Consider the following 17,646-nt stretch of genomic DNA (forward strand, 5'->3'; position numbering starts at 1 on the left):
AAGCAGGGTGAAGGGTTAATTTACAAGTCTTGATTAAGTGCCATAAAATAATTATCAGTACATTATACTCAGCCTGTGCTTATTTAATTCCATTGTTCTGCTCTGTCAAAGAAGCAGTACAACAAATTTATTGGTGGTTCTGGACTCCTGATTTGCTCTAGAGCCTTGGCATCCAACGGACCTTATTGACCACAATGGGTCTAGCGCATTTTGGTCAGTTTTACTAGACTAAATACTGCTAGTTTGATTGGCATTTTCGTCAATATCCTCAAAAAGATGTGACAAAGCCTTACAGGTGTAGTAGAGAGAAACTCTTCAAACTCATTGGCACATCGTGATTGCTCTCAGAACTTCTGAGAAGTCCTATGTCAGACTCGAGAAAATTCATCGTAATGTCTTAATGAGTTTGAATAAATTAGAAGCTTTTCCCCCCTACCTCGACATCATCAGTTTTTCTCCATTTAGAAACCTGCACTATACAGACAGCTTGAATGCCGTACAGCTTTTATTATATAAAATGTTGGTTTAGGTTGAGTCTTGTCTGATTGTAAAATGTTACAAAATCTTCAAAGTTTTGTATGTAAAATAACTAAATTATGTGAAAATTATTCTGAGCATTCTCGTAAATGAGGCAAAAAACTCTATTTTGTAACTTTATAACAGATTTGTCCTCAAGATGAAAGACGGATTCTGTTTCCGTGTTATGGCAGCGTTTTCTGTGGATTACATGTTTAATTGCTTCATAACTGTATATTACTTCAGTAAAAAATCTCATGGAAGGGAAGATGCTGAGATGTAGAATTACACAACAAATCTATCAGCTAATGAGCATTTCATCTGTTTTCTTCCCTGGACTGTGCGCTACGTCTCTGCCATCCAAACATCATTCATATTTATGTACCCTGTGTAATTAGGGACCACACGGAAAACCCGGTCTGCCTGGATTATCTGGAGCTGACGGACCCCCGGTAAGTAGAAAATTATTTACTGTAGGTACGGCATGCATTTAGTGAACATAACCAGTCTATTTTGCGGGCTAACATGAAAAATTTTATTTTTACATAAAAACAAGTGAAATCTCAGAAAAAAATATCATCACAATAGTCTGAACAGTAATTTAGATTTGAGCTGCAGAGCATGTCATCTCCAATGAAATTAGCAAAGGTCTGAGGTTGCTGAGATGCATTGGAGGCGATATGCACAGGCATAACCCACAATCTTTACACCCTAATTTTATTTTTAGTGCATGCGTCAGATATATTTGAATTAAAAAAAAATAGTTATCACAGTATGTCAATCACATCCTAACTAAAGACCCATTTAGATGGTCTAATCTTGACCCATTAACAACTTACAAGTTGATTGTCTCTCTTTTTAATGCCGCCTTTACACATCTTGAAAAAAACCATGTGAACACTCGATCATTACTGCAATCATTCTGTCCTCATGCAGCATAATATTGTTGGCAGTACATGCCCTATTTGTACTTCCGTTCGATGGCTTTCACTTTGCCATAAATGACCTAATCACCCAATGAATGAGCATCTTGCTCATCGTTCTTGTGATCCCCCAGTGTTACATTGGCTAATAATTGGGAACTAATAATTAGGAAAGATCATTTTTACGAATGTTCCTTTGCCGATTATCGTCTTATCTAAATATGTCACAAAGGGCTAATTGTAGTTTTTTTTTAGATCTACCTGTATTTACACTAAAACTGAAAGAAATTAACTGAAATATAAGTTGGCAGACATGCAGCGTTTAGGCGCATGTTCACACTGGCCACTAAACAGAAAAAAACCTAAAATAAAGATAAAATGAACAAATACCTTGCAGTAAATATAAAAGTAGCAATGATGCCTGAAAATAATATAGAGTGCTTAGTTAACATAATATTGATCAAAGAAATATAAAAGCCTATCACACCGTGTCACGGTGACCTTACTCGGGATGGTCCTAACCTCTAGTATTAAAACCTTACCATAAGTCCAATGATGTACATGTGGATAAGGGCTGAGAAGGACTGAGACTCAGTTAATGGACACCCAGAAATGGGGAACAAAATGAATGTGTTTACACTAAGCCAGTATTCCTATGTACATTATGTGCATTGACATTTTAACTGGACACTTACAATGTAGGCGTGGGGAACACCCAGGGATGGTTTTAAGCAAAGGGGTAGGTAGCAGAGGGTGCAAGATGACGCAAGAGTCATTTCTAACCCTCAGCCATACATTGCTAAGAGGGATTTGTCTGCGATTTAATAATTGTTGATCTATCCATGGTCAACAATTGGCTCATCCATTGGGTCATCCAAAGTCATCAATATTAGAAGGGAGAGATCAGCCAAAATCTACTCCAGCAGTAGTGACTTAATGGGCAGCACACAACAGCCCTGTAAATAACTCACTTGCCTCGCTCTGCCCTTTATCTCCCATTCACGTGAAGGGGAATAGCATTAGATCGAAGATAAAGTGCACTGCTCAATATTGACTACAAAATGCTGTATAGGGCTGCCATGTTCCATCCCCTACATCACTAATCTTCTGCCGCTGCTGGAACAGATTTTAGCTGCTCAGCCGGGGTTCTGGGTGTCAGATATTGATTACCTATTCCATGTCCTGAACAAACCCTTTAATTAGCAGACTACTTGATATGAAGAGTCAAAGGCGTCAAACAAACTGTATATCGCTCTGCTTTGCGATCGAGGCCCAAATCATAAAAATCTCGGCCCCTCACGTATGTAGGGTTGAATAATTTAGTACATTACACACTCATTTTAATTGCTGTAGCTGAACAAATAATCTTACATCCACTAAAAGTGAATAAATATATAATTGTAGCTCTTCACTAACTGCGGTACATAACTTATAAAGCTACCTGCATTTCAGATCATGGTTAAAAAATTCTAGTTTATATGAACATTTATGAGTTATAGGGAGCCACAATATATTGTTTGTTATTGTTGTCGATTTTAGATAAGTGTTATTGCCTAGGAAATAAATACAGCGATGACATGAGAGGCACACTTGATAATACAGTTCGGTTTCTCTACTCATGTTTTTGCTGCATTATTATAATTTGCTGTTCACTTTTCATCATTATGGCTTTTCTTTATTTTCGTGCCAGTTACTAATCAAATGACAATAAGAAACAAAGCACAGAAATGAATTAATATTTTATTGACCTTTTGTGAATCATGCCCAATTACCTCCTCCTAGACCTGTTCTTTTTTTGGGTTGATCCCAAGCAGCGTAGAAAACATTACTTTAATATGACTTAAATCCGAACACCTGCTATCAATTCTGTTTTGCAGTTTTCTATTTTCCTCGATTTCTGACAAAGGCCCCTATGGAGAGATACATTCGCTGGACATTGAACTGAAGTTCTTGTTTCAGCAGAATGCGTGCTTGGCAAGCTCGTAACATCATTTAGGGCTGTGCACATTATGGATCTTTAATTATATGCTTCATTATCAGAAAAGTAAAGGAGGAATCTAATCTAACTTTGCCTACCCATTTTAGGGACACCCTGGAAAAGAAGGGCCAGCTGGAGAAAAGGGTGCAGTGGTAAGTTTCCTTCAAAGTCTTTATTTTTCAGTAATGTGAAGAGGATTTAATTTAGTACATGTACAATAATATTTTTATTTAGCCCCAAGACTTTATGGGAATTTACACTTAATATATGCATAAATACAAAGGTCAGCCAAACACAGTGACCATCTAATGTGTATGGGGGATCTCGCAACTCTACCCCAACAGATGATACTGGAAGAGAGAAAGTTTTATTTTTTTTAATTCTCCTTGGACATAAGCCATCGCCAGAGCACTTCCATAGTAGCTTACTGTTCTCTTCCTTTAAAAGCCTGTGTTGGACAGGACGTTCATGTTTATAAGGATGGTTATATAAGAAATAAGGACAATAAGGATGTATTGGCTCAGTAGTATGTGTATGAGTCCATATACCCTAACCCTAACTAACCAGAACAGTGCAGCTCCATCTACTGTATAGTGAACACGGCCAGGTACTGCATATCTGCCCCCTATTAATTTGAATAAGGGGTGGATGTGCAGTACCCAGCCATGGCCACTATGTGCTGTACTGTGCAGGTTCGTAACACCGAGATCAGACATTGATGACCTGTCCTAAGGCTAGGCCGTCAATGTTAAAGTAGTGGACAACCTCCTTAAGGTCAGTTAAAAAAGCCCTCCCATGTTTTTTTAACTAAATCTGTGTATATGTTTTGATAGTGTAGAGTATGTTTATATACTCACCTACTGCCATCTTCTCTGGTACCCAGCGCCGCTCTTCTCCTCGTCTCAGTGACGTCACCACTCTACAGACCCTCCGAGTCACACTGCACTCTGCGTGATTTGGAAATGGCTTTTACAATGTAAGCTTAAAGAGCGTCAGAGCGAGGTATCAGAGGTGGACATTGTAAAAAAAAGAGACTTCCAGGCAGCCTCAAATGTAATACATGAACCCAAACCTAGTGTCTTTGGAAAGGCTTCAGTTTACGCTGAGTTTGACCTTGCCTCAGTTGCTTGGCATCTTCTTTTTGTGCTTATAGTCCACTCTGTGTAGATAAACGCTTGCAACGTTCCTATTAATATTAGCACAGAGATAAGTTATTCTAGCATGCTAGCATCTTTGATTTATAATTATGTGGATTATGTAACACCAGCAAAAAGCCAATAGCCAAGAACTTGTTTGTCTCCTCTGAGAATAGTACCTGCTTTTGTATCTAGCAGTAACTATTTGCTTGCAAAATATACATAGTTTCAAAAATTCAATGCAACAATTTAGATGATGAACTGCTAAAGAACACACTGTCCACACTGTTCTGTGATGCAATGATTCTTCTAGCTAGTTCCAGGTATTTGTAAATCTAGGTTATGTACAGCAGCTAACGCAGAATGCATGTTGCATCATGTCATAAACAATCTTTAATGATTTTCCAATACAACACCTATGTTCAACTTACAAAAATGCAGCTTTTATCCACGTTATTCCCCATATGAATGTTCTCATTGATCTGTTATGCAGAAAGTACATTTTTATTACAACAAAGGCTCAAATAGAGGAGTAAAGCCAAACAGCGAAAATTATAGTAGCGGTGTCATGGCAATGAAATAATAGAGATAAAAACTTTAGGTGCCCAAAACATTGGGGCACAACCTAAAGAATCTTTTGACCAGTTTGATTAGAAGACCAAAAGTTTAAAGGTATTATTAATGGCTATTTTTTTTTACTACAGGGCCAAGAACTAACAGGCAGGTAGTTGCTAATTGGTCACAGACCGCTCTTGCCGGCAATTGACTAGCTTTTGCTGACATAACTTTCGACAGAGCAGCGACTTCTCTTCTGCTCTGCTCTGTTGACAGGGCATGACTGTCAACATTCTGTTACTTTAATGCACTGACTTTCAATCAGCATGACTTTGGAAGTCATGCCCCCATTGACAAAGCAGACCGGAAGAGGAAGGGAGGCTCTGTTGATGTTGATAAGCTGAAACGCCAACAGTATCGATCAGTGACTTTTCTGAGCTGCTGCCGCCTAATAGGACAGGCAGGTTGTTGCCTTTTTTAGGAACTTCCTCTGTTAGTTTTTAGGCCCATATTAAAAAAAATTATATAATCCTGGACAACACCTTTAAGTGTTATCTCAGGTGACAATATAATCTCTCTGAAAAGCCACTGAGAAGACTATTCCATATCTTGACCATTTTTTATGTTGCAATAGATGGTTAATGTTTGTACAGTATGTCACAGAATTTTTGTGTAGTAGCCCTTATTCTTCTAAACAGCTACTCCTCTAAAAGACAAATTTATCTGAAAGTTTGGTTAGACTTCTAAAAAAGACTTTATTATAGGTTTCACATGTTGCTCTAAGCATTTGCAGACCATATCTTTGCCATTTTGTATAATTCCTTTTAGTGGGGAAAGACATATAACAAAACTGAATGCAAACAAAATCTGCTATTTTTATCCATATGGTTCTGCAATCATGATTTTTCAAAGAAGTAGTTCTAGGATCTCTTTCTTAAACTGTCTTCTTGAAAAGCCAATTCATAATCACAACAAAGTTGAATCAAGGAATATACAGTGGGGCAAAAAAGTATTTAGTCAGTCAGCAATAGTGCAAGTTCCACCACTTAAAAAGATGAGAGGCGTCTGTAATTTACATCATAGGTAGACCTCAACTATGTGAGACAAACTGAGAAAAAAAAATCCAGAAAATCACATTGTCTGTTTTTTTTTCATTTTATTTGCATATTATGGTGGAAAATAAGTATTTGGTCAGAAACAAGCAATCAAGATTTCTGGCTCTCACAGACCTGTAACTTCTTCTTTAAGAGTCTCCTCTTTCCTCCACTCATTACCTGTAGTAATGGCACCTGTTTAAACTTGTTATCAGTATAAAAAGACACCTGTGCACACCCTCAAACAGTCTGACTCCAAACTCCACTATGGTGAAGACCAAAGAGCTGTCAAAGGACACCAGAAACAAAATTGTAGCCCTGCATCAGGCTGGGAAGACGGAATCTGCAATAGCCAACCAGCTTGGAGTGAAGAAATCAACTGTGGGAGCAATAATTAGAAAATGGAAGACATACAAGACCACTGATAATCTCCCTCGATCTGGTGCTCCATGCAAAATCCCACCCCGTGGGGTCAGAATGATCACAAGAACGGTGAGCAAAAATCACAGAACCACGCGGGGGGGACCTAGTGAATGAACTGCAGAGAGCTGGGACCAATGTAACAAGGCCTACCATAAGTAACACACTACGCCACCATGGACTCAGATCCTGCAGTGCCAGACGTGTCCCACTGCTTAAGCCTGTACATGTCCGGGCCCGTCTGAAGTTTGCTAGAGAGCATTTGGATGATCCAGAGGAGTTTTGGGAGAATGTCCTATGGTCTGATGAAACCAAACTGGAACTGTTTGGTAGAAACACAACTTGTCGTGTTTGGAGGAAAAAGAATACTGAGTTGCATCCATCAAACACCATACCTACTGTAAAGCATCGTGGTGGAAACATCATGCTTTGGGGCTGTTTCTCTGCAAAGGGGCCAGGACGACTGATCCGGGTACATGAAAGAATGAATGGGGCCATGTATAGTGAGATTTTGAGTGCAAACCTCCTTCCATCAGCAAGGGCATTGAAGATGAAACGTGGCTGGGTCTTTCAACATGACAATGATCCAAAGCACACCGCCAGGGCAACGAAGGAGTGGCTTCGTAAGAAGCATTTCAAGGTCCTGGAGTGGCCTAGCCAGTCTCCAGATCTCAACCCTATAGAAAACCTTTGGAGGGAGTTGAAAGTCTGTGTGGCCAAGCGAAAAGCCAAAAACATCACTGCTCTAGAGGAGATCTGCATGGAGGAATGGGCCAACATACCAACAACAGTGTGTGGCAACCTTGTGAAGACTTACAGAAAACGTTTGACCTCTGTCATTGCCAACAAAGGATATATCACAAAGTATTGAGATGAAATTTTGTTTCTGACCAAATACTTATTTTCCTCCATAATATGCAAATAAAATGAAAAAAAAACAGACAATGTGATTTTCTGGATTTTTTTTTCTCAGTTTGTCTCCCAAAGTTGAGGTCTACCTATGATGTAAATTACAGACGCCTCTCATCTTTTCAAGTGGTGGAACTTGCACTATTGCTGACTGACTAAATACTTTTTTGCCCCACTGTATACAGTACTGTGCAAAAGTTTTAGGAAGGTGTTGGAATTGATGTGAAGTAAAATGTTTTAAAAAATAGTAGTCTCAATAGTTTATTTTTTAAGCAATTAACAAAATGCAAAGTGAATGAACAAATTAAAAATCTAAATCAAATTAATATTTACTGTGACACTGACCACCATTTGCCTTCAAAACAAAACCAATTCCTCTGGGTTAGGCCTGTTTCACATTTTCGTCTTTGAAGGTCAGTCAAAATCTGCCAGGCGGTTAAAAAACGGATCCGTCTCCGTCATGGGCCAAACTGATGCCACAGGATTCGTTTTGTATACGGATCCGCTGCAGCCGGCAAGAGGGTGAAATTTAAAGCAACCGCGGCCTGGAAAAATGAGAGAGAAAGAGAGTTTTTTTTCATGGCCTTTCCAGAACGCTATTGAGGGTTAAAATCCCTGCCTGAGCAAGTCTGCCGGGCATGCGCAATACAAAATAGCGGACCGTCGCTCTGAAAAAACGTTTCAGAGTCCGTCTCCTCCGCCCGGGAGCCGCTAAAATTCTGACTGATCCGTCAAAAAACTGGTGAGACGGACGACCGTCAGTCAAAATCCGTCGCTAATGTAAGTCTATGGGGGGAAAAAACGGATCCGCCAAAAAAAGGGGCGGATCCGATTTTTTATAAAAGTGGCGGATTTTGACTGACGTCAAAAAACGGAAATGTGAAACAGGCCTTAAACAGTTTTTGAAGAAACTTGGCAAGGAAGGAAGTTGTTCAAAACATCTTGCAGAGCTGACCACAGATCATTTGTTGATGTCATTTGTGCAAATCTTTCTGTCTCTTCATATAGACAGACTTGATGATGTTGAGATCAGGGCTCTGCAGGGACGATATTATTACTTACACAACTCTTTGTTCGTCTTTACCCTCAAGATAGTTCTTAATGAAATTGACTGCATGTTTGGGGTCATTGCCTTGCTGTAGAATAAATTTGAAGTCCATCAGATTACTTCCTGATGGTATTGCATGATGGATAAATATCTTGACATATTTCTCAACATTGAGATGGGCCATGTTGAGAACTATAGAGGTGGTTGGCCAAGGAAACTTGGTGCAGCAGACGAAAGACACTTCATGCTTATTTCTATTATAAATTGAAAGATATCCACCATTGCCATTAGCACCGAACTGGCAAAATCCAGTGGGTCCCAGCTATGTCCATGTATTGTTCAGAAAATTCTAACCAGATATAGTTTTCATGGAATAGTGAAGCCCCAAAAACATATATTTGGCATGGAAACAAGCCCAGCCAACTAAAGTATGGATAAAAACATAGGAACCGGTGTGCAGAAAATATCGGCAGGTGCTCTAACTAATAATTCAAAATGTGAACAGTTTGGTCGCTTAATGGCCGGTGATTGGTATAAGTGCTCAGACACACTTACGAGAGACTCGCACAATTGTTGTGCGAGTCTCTCGCATGAAAACCTTGCACTGCTGCCGGCACTGGGACCGGAGTGTGCAACTATATGTGTTTCTATGCAGCCGCACGCTCCAGTCCGAGTGCCGGCGGCAATGCCAGGTTTTCACAGGAGAGACTCGGAGAAGAATTGTGCGAGTCTCTCGCAAGTGAGTGTGAGCCCTAACAATGAGTATCTGCAGGCAGCAGTGAAACATGGGGGAGGTCCTCTGCAAGTTTGGGGCTTCATTTTAGAAAATGAGATTAGGTGTTTGGGTAGGATTAATGGTGTCATCAATGCTGAGAAATACAGACAAATACTTATCTATCATACAATACCATTGGGGAGGCGTCTGATTGGCTCCATATTTATTCTGCAGCAGGACAATGACCCCAAACATACAGTCTATGCCATTAAGAACTATCAACGGTGTAAGGAAAAAACATGGAGTCCTGGAAGTGATGATCTGCCCTCTCCCACACAGAGCCCTGATCTCAACATCTTTGTGGCATGCGCTACAGAGGGAGGAATATTTACACAAGCAACATCCACAGAAGATCTGTGGTTAGTTCTCAAACATGTTTGGAACAGCCACATATGGTGTGCACCTGTAGAAGGATTGATGCTTTTATGCTGTTTTGAAGGCAAAAGGCGGTCACACCAAGTGTTGAATTGATTTAGATTCCCCTTTTGTTAATTTACTTGGAATTTTGTTAGTTGAAAAATTGAAACTATTAACACTTCTCTTTTTTTAGGCGCAATGCACTTGACAGTCACAGATTACAAAATTTGCTATAATATCTAGTTATCTAAATTTTCAAGGCTCTAAAAGTAATCATTGACTTTCATAGGGATGTTTTAAAAGAGAGTATATGAAAAACGTCATTTAATAACCATAGCATTAATAAAACAAAAAGGACCCAAATTTCAAAAGTACTCCGAAATAACCTATAATATATAATAGTATAAGCGAATAGAGTAGAGCGAATCTGTGGAAATTCCATCTTCTTCTGTTTTCAGGCCTCCATATTGCCATGCTTTGTAATGAGTTAAATTTGTACTTAATCAATTCACTCTAATTGAATTTATAAAACTTTGTAATATGTATTATGATAGAAATGTGTTTTTTTCTCCCTTTATGAAACATTTCCCCCTCCCCCCTTCTCAGTAATTTATCTATATATGTGTGTGTTGTGTATAGGATACATAATAGCAGCAAGTCTCCACTCACTAGCTCAGAGAAAACTGAAAATAGGACCTAGAGTCTACAGAGGGGAAAACTAGTGTAAAATACAGGAAACAAGTCATCTAGTGGCCAGAAATATTTTCATTTGTCATGTACGCACACATGACAGCCAGAAAGTTTATTCTCAAAACTTATCTGAATGGATAAGTACACTTTAGATTCTCATCTGCAGCGAGTATGACTGTTTACATCTCCACCGCTATCAAATCTGAACAGTCAAATAGACATTTATGTTAATTTTGTAAACTACTTTAAAGAGTTGCTATTGTCAAAATTACCACTGTGTTTCTGCTGAGTAATTGCCAACATTTATAAATGTAATTTGGAATTTGAGAAACAAAAATTTTGTATAAAGCACTTGTCTCTAGGTAACAGCACCTGCTGCTGGTTGACATGACTTGGATTAATAATTTTTACATGCAATAACTGTGTCTTCATGATATATTGCTTTTTTCTGCTGAGTGAAGACACAAGACCAACCAAAGTTGTAACATTCATATGCAATGCATGTGACATGTAGACCAATACTCCACGCAAGACCCTAGATCCTAGATGTTTCAAACCAGAATTTTCTTCAGTTCCTTGAGTCCTGAGCAATAATTTTGAATGAAAGTATTAGCAGCAGCAAGACCAACTTTCACAATAAAGAAAATTAAAATTACTTTACAAAGCAACAAATTTGAATCAAATTTTAGATTTGGACAAGAATTACGTTATGGTTAACCCATCCCAACATCAAGAGTTTTTTGAGTTATGAATGGTGTAAGTGAATTCCCTACAATGATAAACTTAGGAATTATTGCTCTAAATGAATGTTAGAAATTACCTGTATACTGATTTCATTTACTAAAGCCTTATGAACAATGAAGGTCCTTTTGTGTGAATACATAACAGATGATATGGTCCTAGGAGGTTCTTAATGCCTAGTGGAACATACTATACACACGCATATACACTATACAGTTGGTACGGAAAGTATTATTCTTATTCTTATTATTTATTATTATAGCGCCATTTATTCCATGGCGCTTTACATGTGAGGAGGGGTATACGTAATGAAAACAAGTACAGTAATCTTAAACGATACAAATCATGACTGGTACAGGAGGAGAGAGGACTCTGCTCATGAGGGCTCACAATCTACAAGGGATGGGTGAGGATACAGTAGGTGAGGGTAGAGTTGGTCGTGCAGCGGTTTGGTCGATCGGTGGTTACTGTACGCTGTAGGCTTGTCGGAAGAGGTAGGTCTCCAGGTTCTTTTTGAAGGTTTCCATGGTAGACGAGAGTATCATATGTTGTGGTAGAGAGTTCCAGAGTAGGGGTGATGCGTGGGAGAAATCTTGTATGCGCTTGTGGAAAGAGGAGATAAGAGGGGAGTACAGAAGGAGATCATGTGAGGATCGGAGGTTGCATTTAGGTAAGTAGCGGGAGATGAGGTCACAGATGTATGGAGGACCCAGGTTGTGGATGGCTTTGTATGTCATGGTTAGGGTTTTGACCTGGAGTCTTTCGGAAATGGGGAGCCAGTGCAGGGATTCACAGAGGGGAGAGGCTGTGGAATAGCAGGGGGACAGGTGGGTTAATCGGGCAGCAGAGTTTTGAATAGATTGGAGGCGTGCGAGAGTGTTAGAGGGGAGGCCACAGAGCATGAGGTTGCAGTAGTCAAGGCGGCAGATGATGAGGGCATGTACTTGGGTTTTTGTAGATTCTTGGTTTAGGAAAGTATTCAGACCCCTTTAAATTTTTCACTCTTTGTTTCATTGCAGACATTTGGTAAATTTAAAAAAGTTTATTTTTTTCTCATTAATGTACACTCTGCACCCCATCTTGACTGAGAAAAACAGAGAAGTAGACATTTTTGCAAATTTAATAAAAAAGAAAAACTGAAATATCACATGGTCATAAGTATTCAGACCCTTTGGTCAGTATTGAGTAGAAGCACCCTTTTGAGCTAGTACAGCCATGAGTCTTCTTGGGAATGCTGCAACAAGTTTTTCACACCTGTATTTGGGGATCCTCTGCCATTCTTCCTTGCAGATTCTATCCAGGTCCGTCAGGTTGGATGGTGAACGTTGGTAGACAGCCACTTTCAGGTCTTTCCAGAAATGCTCAATTGGGTTTAGGTCAGGGCTCTGACTGGGCCAGTCAAGAATGGTCACAGAGTTGTTCTGAAGCCACTCCTTTGTTATTTTAGCTGTGTGCTTAGGGTCATTGTCGTGTTGGAAGGTGAACTTTCGGCCAAGTCTGAGGTCCAGAGCACTCTGGGAGAGGTTTTCATACAGGATATCTCTGTGCTTGGCCGCATTCATGTTTCCTTCAATTGCAACCAGTCGTCCTGTCCCTGCAGCTGAAAAACACCCTCATACCATGTTGCTGCCACAACCATGTTTCACTGTTGAGATTGTACTGGGCAGGTGATGAGCAGTGCCTGGTTTTCTCTACATATACCGCTTAGAAATATGACCAAAAAGTTCTATCTTTGCCCCATCAGACCAGAGAATCTTATTTCTCATAGTTTGGGAGTCCTTCATGTGTTTTTTAGCAAACTCTATCCGGGCTTTCATATGTCTTGCACTGAGGAGAGGCTTCTGTCGGGCCACTCTGCCATAAAGGCCCGACTGGTGGAGGGCTGCAGTGATAGTTGACTTTGTGGAACTTTCTCCCATCTCACTACTACATCTGTGGAGCTCAGCCACAGTGATCTTAGGGTTCTTCTTTACCTCTCTCACCAAGGCTCTTCTCTCACGATTGCTCAATTTGGCTGGATGGCCAGGTCTAGGAAGACTTCTGGTCATCCCTAACTTCTTCTATTTAAGGATTATGGAGGCCACTGTGCCCTTAGAAACCTTGAGTACTGCAGAAATTCTTTTGTAACCTTGGCCAGATCTGTGTCTTGCCACAATTCTGTCTCTGAGCTCCTTGGCCAGTTCATTTGACCTCATGTTTCTCATTTGGTCTGACATGCACTGTGAGGTCTTATATAGACAGGTGTGTGCCTTTTACAAATCAAGTCCTATCAGTTTAATTAAACACAGCTGGACACCAATGAAGGAGTAGAACAATCTCAAGGAGGAACATAAGGAACAATTGATTCGCGTTGAACATAGGTCAAGTTTCTTTTTGGTTCCTGGATTTTTCCTTCTTTTGTATGTCAATAGTAGGCACAGTAAATGTTGTAGTTTTTGTCGTTAAAAAAAATTCCAGCATGTCTATGATGTTTCTGACAAGAATTGGAGCTGTGCATGGGATCCATTTTTCATTGCAGTCCTTTTCTTTTACTCTCCCTATTTCTACTCTTAAATGATACAATCACCGTAGCTGTGTTTTCATTCTTTTCTAGGGTCCAACTGGTCCCCAGGGTCCTATTGGTTATCCTGGACCTCGTGGTGTCAAGGTAAGTTACCTATGACTAATGAACTGACTTGTCTCTATATTCACTTATGTGACATTTACCAGGCACAGATGTCAAAGCTCAAGTCTGTGGCCCATTGTCTGGTTAAGTGCTTGATTCATAATTATGTGAATTTGTCCATTTCCAGTCTGGCCAGCTTAATAAATTATTTACTCTATAAAGCAAATATTAACATAGAGATATGGTTTATGGCCGTTTAGAAATACCATAGCTAAAGTCTACTTTTATTTGGGTTCTCTAAAAAGTATTCTTTATCAATAGTTTAAAAGGAATCTTTTATGTAATTTTGCCATACTAAACTGCCCCCAGTGCTACACAGGTCATGCGATATGCACCCCTAACATCTATCTGTAAAGCTAAACTACCCAGTGTATAATTACTAAACCAAAAAGGGGGGCATACATATAAAAAGCTCATCCATTAACAACTATGAAAAAACAGAAAACGAATGGATACCAGAGCTGTAGAACTAACACAGTAATTCTTTATTAATACTATTTAAAATCACATAGTTAATTCAAACATAACAAAAATATTAAAAATATTAAAAAGTACAGAAGGGAGCGACACCTAAGTGCCACGTCAATGCAGGAAAGCTAGTCAAGGTCTATATAGATGCCGAAAGATAAAAATATACGGTATGTCTAATCAGGTATACTGTTCATATTGCAACAAGTCCATTTAGTAAATACAAAAGCTATATACGCATATGGTCCAATACAATTAATGTAAACGTGCAATGCCTCAAACATATAGCCATATACAATGCCAAGTGACCATAAAGTAAATACTAACGCCCCCGTCACACTCAGCGACGCTACAGCGATCCCAACAACGATACGACCTGGTAGAGATCGTTGCTGTGTCACGTTGTGGTCGCTGGTGAGATGCCAAACAGGCAGATCTTCCCAACGACGCAGCGATACGGCGACCCGTAGCGACCTTTTGAACGATGTCTCGCTATGTGTCTCGCTTCTGAGTCGGTAACGATGTTGTTGGTAAGGTGTCAAACATACCGATGCATGCTACCCAGTGGTACTCAACAATCAAAAAAATGTCCTGGACATTCCGACACTACCAGCGATCTCGCAGCAGGGGCCTGGTCGCCGCTCCCTGTCAAACGTAGCGAGATCGCTGCTGAGGTCGCTGTTGCGTCACAAAACTTGACTCAGCAGCGATCTCTCTAGCGATCTTGCTTAGTGTGACGGGGGCTTAAGAATAATAGCAATATATATGAAAAAAGAAGCAATGGGTTTGAGGATAAAGTGCCTAATGCATAAGCAAATAATCAAAATACCCATAAACAATAATATGGACCAAAAAAGAAGCAAAATGAAATCAAGTATAAAGTGCAAAGTGCCTTTACATATGGGCTGGTTGTATATCTATAGTTAAACGACAAACATTAATATAGGCATCTTGCTATAGACACAGCCCACAATAGACCTGATAGATGCCAAACAGAAATGATAATAAAGGCATGAAAAGACAGAGGACCAACCTGCAGAGAACGTGGGAGACGGGAACCCAGGATTAGCTTTCCTACATTGACGTGGCACTTAGTTGTCGCTCCTTTCAGTATTTTTTTTAATATTTTTGTTATATCTGAATCAACCACGTGATTTTAAATAGTATAAATAAAGAATTACTATGTTATTTCTACAGCTCTGGTATCCATTCGTTTTCCAGTATATAATTAAAAAGTACTTTTGATCTTCACTTACCTTCTATGTAAATCTCTATGTTCCAGTCATGTGGGTGGTGCTGGACAATGGTTCAGTCACGATCTTCCAGCCAGTAGTCATGGCCTCTGCAGTTTGAATAATGGACTGCACTTCTCCAAAGTCACGGCCTTCTCAGAGGAAATCCCACAACTTCATGCTGACAACCAACTCTCAGGGCATGAACGCTGAAGCTGGGTGTATGTTCGTAGCTTCATTTGTGATCTTCGCATACTTCGGAAGCCACTGTTACTCAGAGGATTCCTGAATGCTGCTCAAGGCGCTTAGGTCATGCATGAAGCCTATGAGTTCCAGAAGGTTCCAGAGCATACACAGATCGAAAAAATGAAGCTGAGGACAACACTCAGCTTCAACTGTCAGTTCAGAGAGGGCCGTGACAACCCATCACTCAAACTTTGGTGGCCCTGACTAGTGGCCAGAGGAGCGCGACTAAACCGATTTTCTTTGCTACCCATATCACCACTGGAAGCCAAGGATTTAAGTAGAAGGTAAGTAAAGGTCAGAAATGTTTTTTACTCATATACTTGGGTGTTTAGTTTTACTGAGTTGTTTGGGATGAACTTTACATGATTTGCATGGCATTGGGGCTTTTTAGTATGGCAAAATGATGTTACAGTATCGCTTTAAGGCTTATTCTAATGTGAACTGCACCAGATACCAGGCAGTTTTACCTGCCAATCTATCACTATAAAGTCACTATAAAGAAACTTAATATAGTCACAAAGGTTAGTAGGATAGGCTAAATTATTGCTATATTTCTAGATACCATGCGGAATTTGAGAAGCTGAAATTGCAATGTCCTAACAGGGATTTCTGCTTTAGACAATCTCTTGATAATAAACTGATGTAATCTGTGGTGGAATTCAGCAGCAAGTGTTTAATTTACCCACAGCGCCACCGTAGGAGAAATTATGCATTACACAGTTTTCTTTGAAATGAACGACCAGTGCAAGCACAGTAATGTCCGCACATGCTTGGTCTTAAAATGCGAGAGATGCTCTTTGCAACTGCTCTCCACTCTGGAGAAGACACGGCAGTCCTAATAGAGGAACTATCTGTACGAACTCAATTACTTTACTAAACCAAGAACCCCTTTAAAAGCAAATAATTTAGAAAAAGAGAGGCAATTTACATTCATCTTGTTTTCACCAAGTCGAATTCTGTTGCAATCCATATAATAATACATATTATTCTTTTTGTTTTAGGGGGCTGATGGTGTCAGAGGACTGAAGGGAGGCAAAGGAGAAAAGGTGCAGATACCTATTTGGGTGTTTCTGTTTTGTCATTACATGTGTGTGGACATGGAAGGATAATTCTAAATTGAATTTTTCCAAATCTAAATCCAAATCCAAGCAAAATTGTGTAGACTAGAATAAATCTACTTCTAGCATTGCTGAAATATACCATCTTACTGATAGGGAAATCTTCAATGACGCATGAACGTCAACCGTCAAGTTTAATTTTCAGGCAGTAGCAATAAGCACCTATTTATACTCTTTACACTTTTCTGCACGTCCTCATTTTGCTAGATCAATAAAAAGTATAACGGTATATTCATTTCATGTAATTATTCCTGTAAACAAGGAAAGGAGAAGGTGCTTAAAGGGAATCTGTCACCTATTTTTGGGCCTATCAGCTGCCGGCACCACCATCAGGGGCTTATCTACAGCATTACAGAATGCTGTAGATAAGCCAATGATGTAACCTGAAAGAGAAGAAAAATGATTTATATTATAGTCACCCAGGGGCGGCCCGGGTCCGGTTTTGGTCTGATGGGTGTCGCGGACCGGTCCGGTGCCTTCCATCTTTATGCAGTGACGTCCTCTTCTTTGCTTCCTGTCCCGGCTCCGGCGCACTGCTCTGCCCTGTTGAGGTCAGAGCAGAGTACTGCAGTGTGCAGGCGCCAGAAGAGGTCCAGCGCCTGCGCACTGCAGTACTCTGCTCTGCCCTCAACAGGGCAGAGCAGTGCGCCGGAGCTGGGACGGGAAGCAAAGAAGAGGATATCACCGTTAGAAGATGGGAGGCCCCGGACCGGACCGCGACACCCATCGGACCAAGACCGGTCGCGGACTGCCCATGGGTGAGTATAATATAACT

At 40.1% G+C, this 17,646-nt stretch overlaps 1 protein-coding gene across 1 annotated transcript in view; it reads left to right on the forward strand.

Moving 5' to 3' along the window:
- COL11A1 (collagen type XI alpha 1 chain) overlaps window positions 1–17,646 on the forward strand; it is a 248,884-nt gene that overhangs the window by 152,811 nt on the left and 78,427 nt on the right. The window contains exons 25-28 of the mRNA XM_073571713.1: window positions 915–968; window positions 3,525–3,569; window positions 13,736–13,789; window positions 16,755–16,799. Coding sequence (XP_073427814.1) covers window positions 915–968; window positions 3,525–3,569; window positions 13,736–13,789; window positions 16,755–16,799 — 198 coding nt within the window. The remainder of the gene's footprint in view (window positions 1–914; window positions 969–3,524; window positions 3,570–13,735; window positions 13,790–16,754; window positions 16,800–17,646) is intronic.

This window comes from Dendrobates tinctorius, unplaced genomic scaffold, assembly GCF_039654945.1.
Source record: "Dendrobates tinctorius isolate UK_male_01 unplaced genomic scaffold, ASM3965494v1 ptg000029l, whole genome shotgun sequence".
NCBI lineage: Eukaryota > Metazoa > Chordata > Amphibia > Anura > Dendrobatidae > Dendrobates > Dendrobates tinctorius.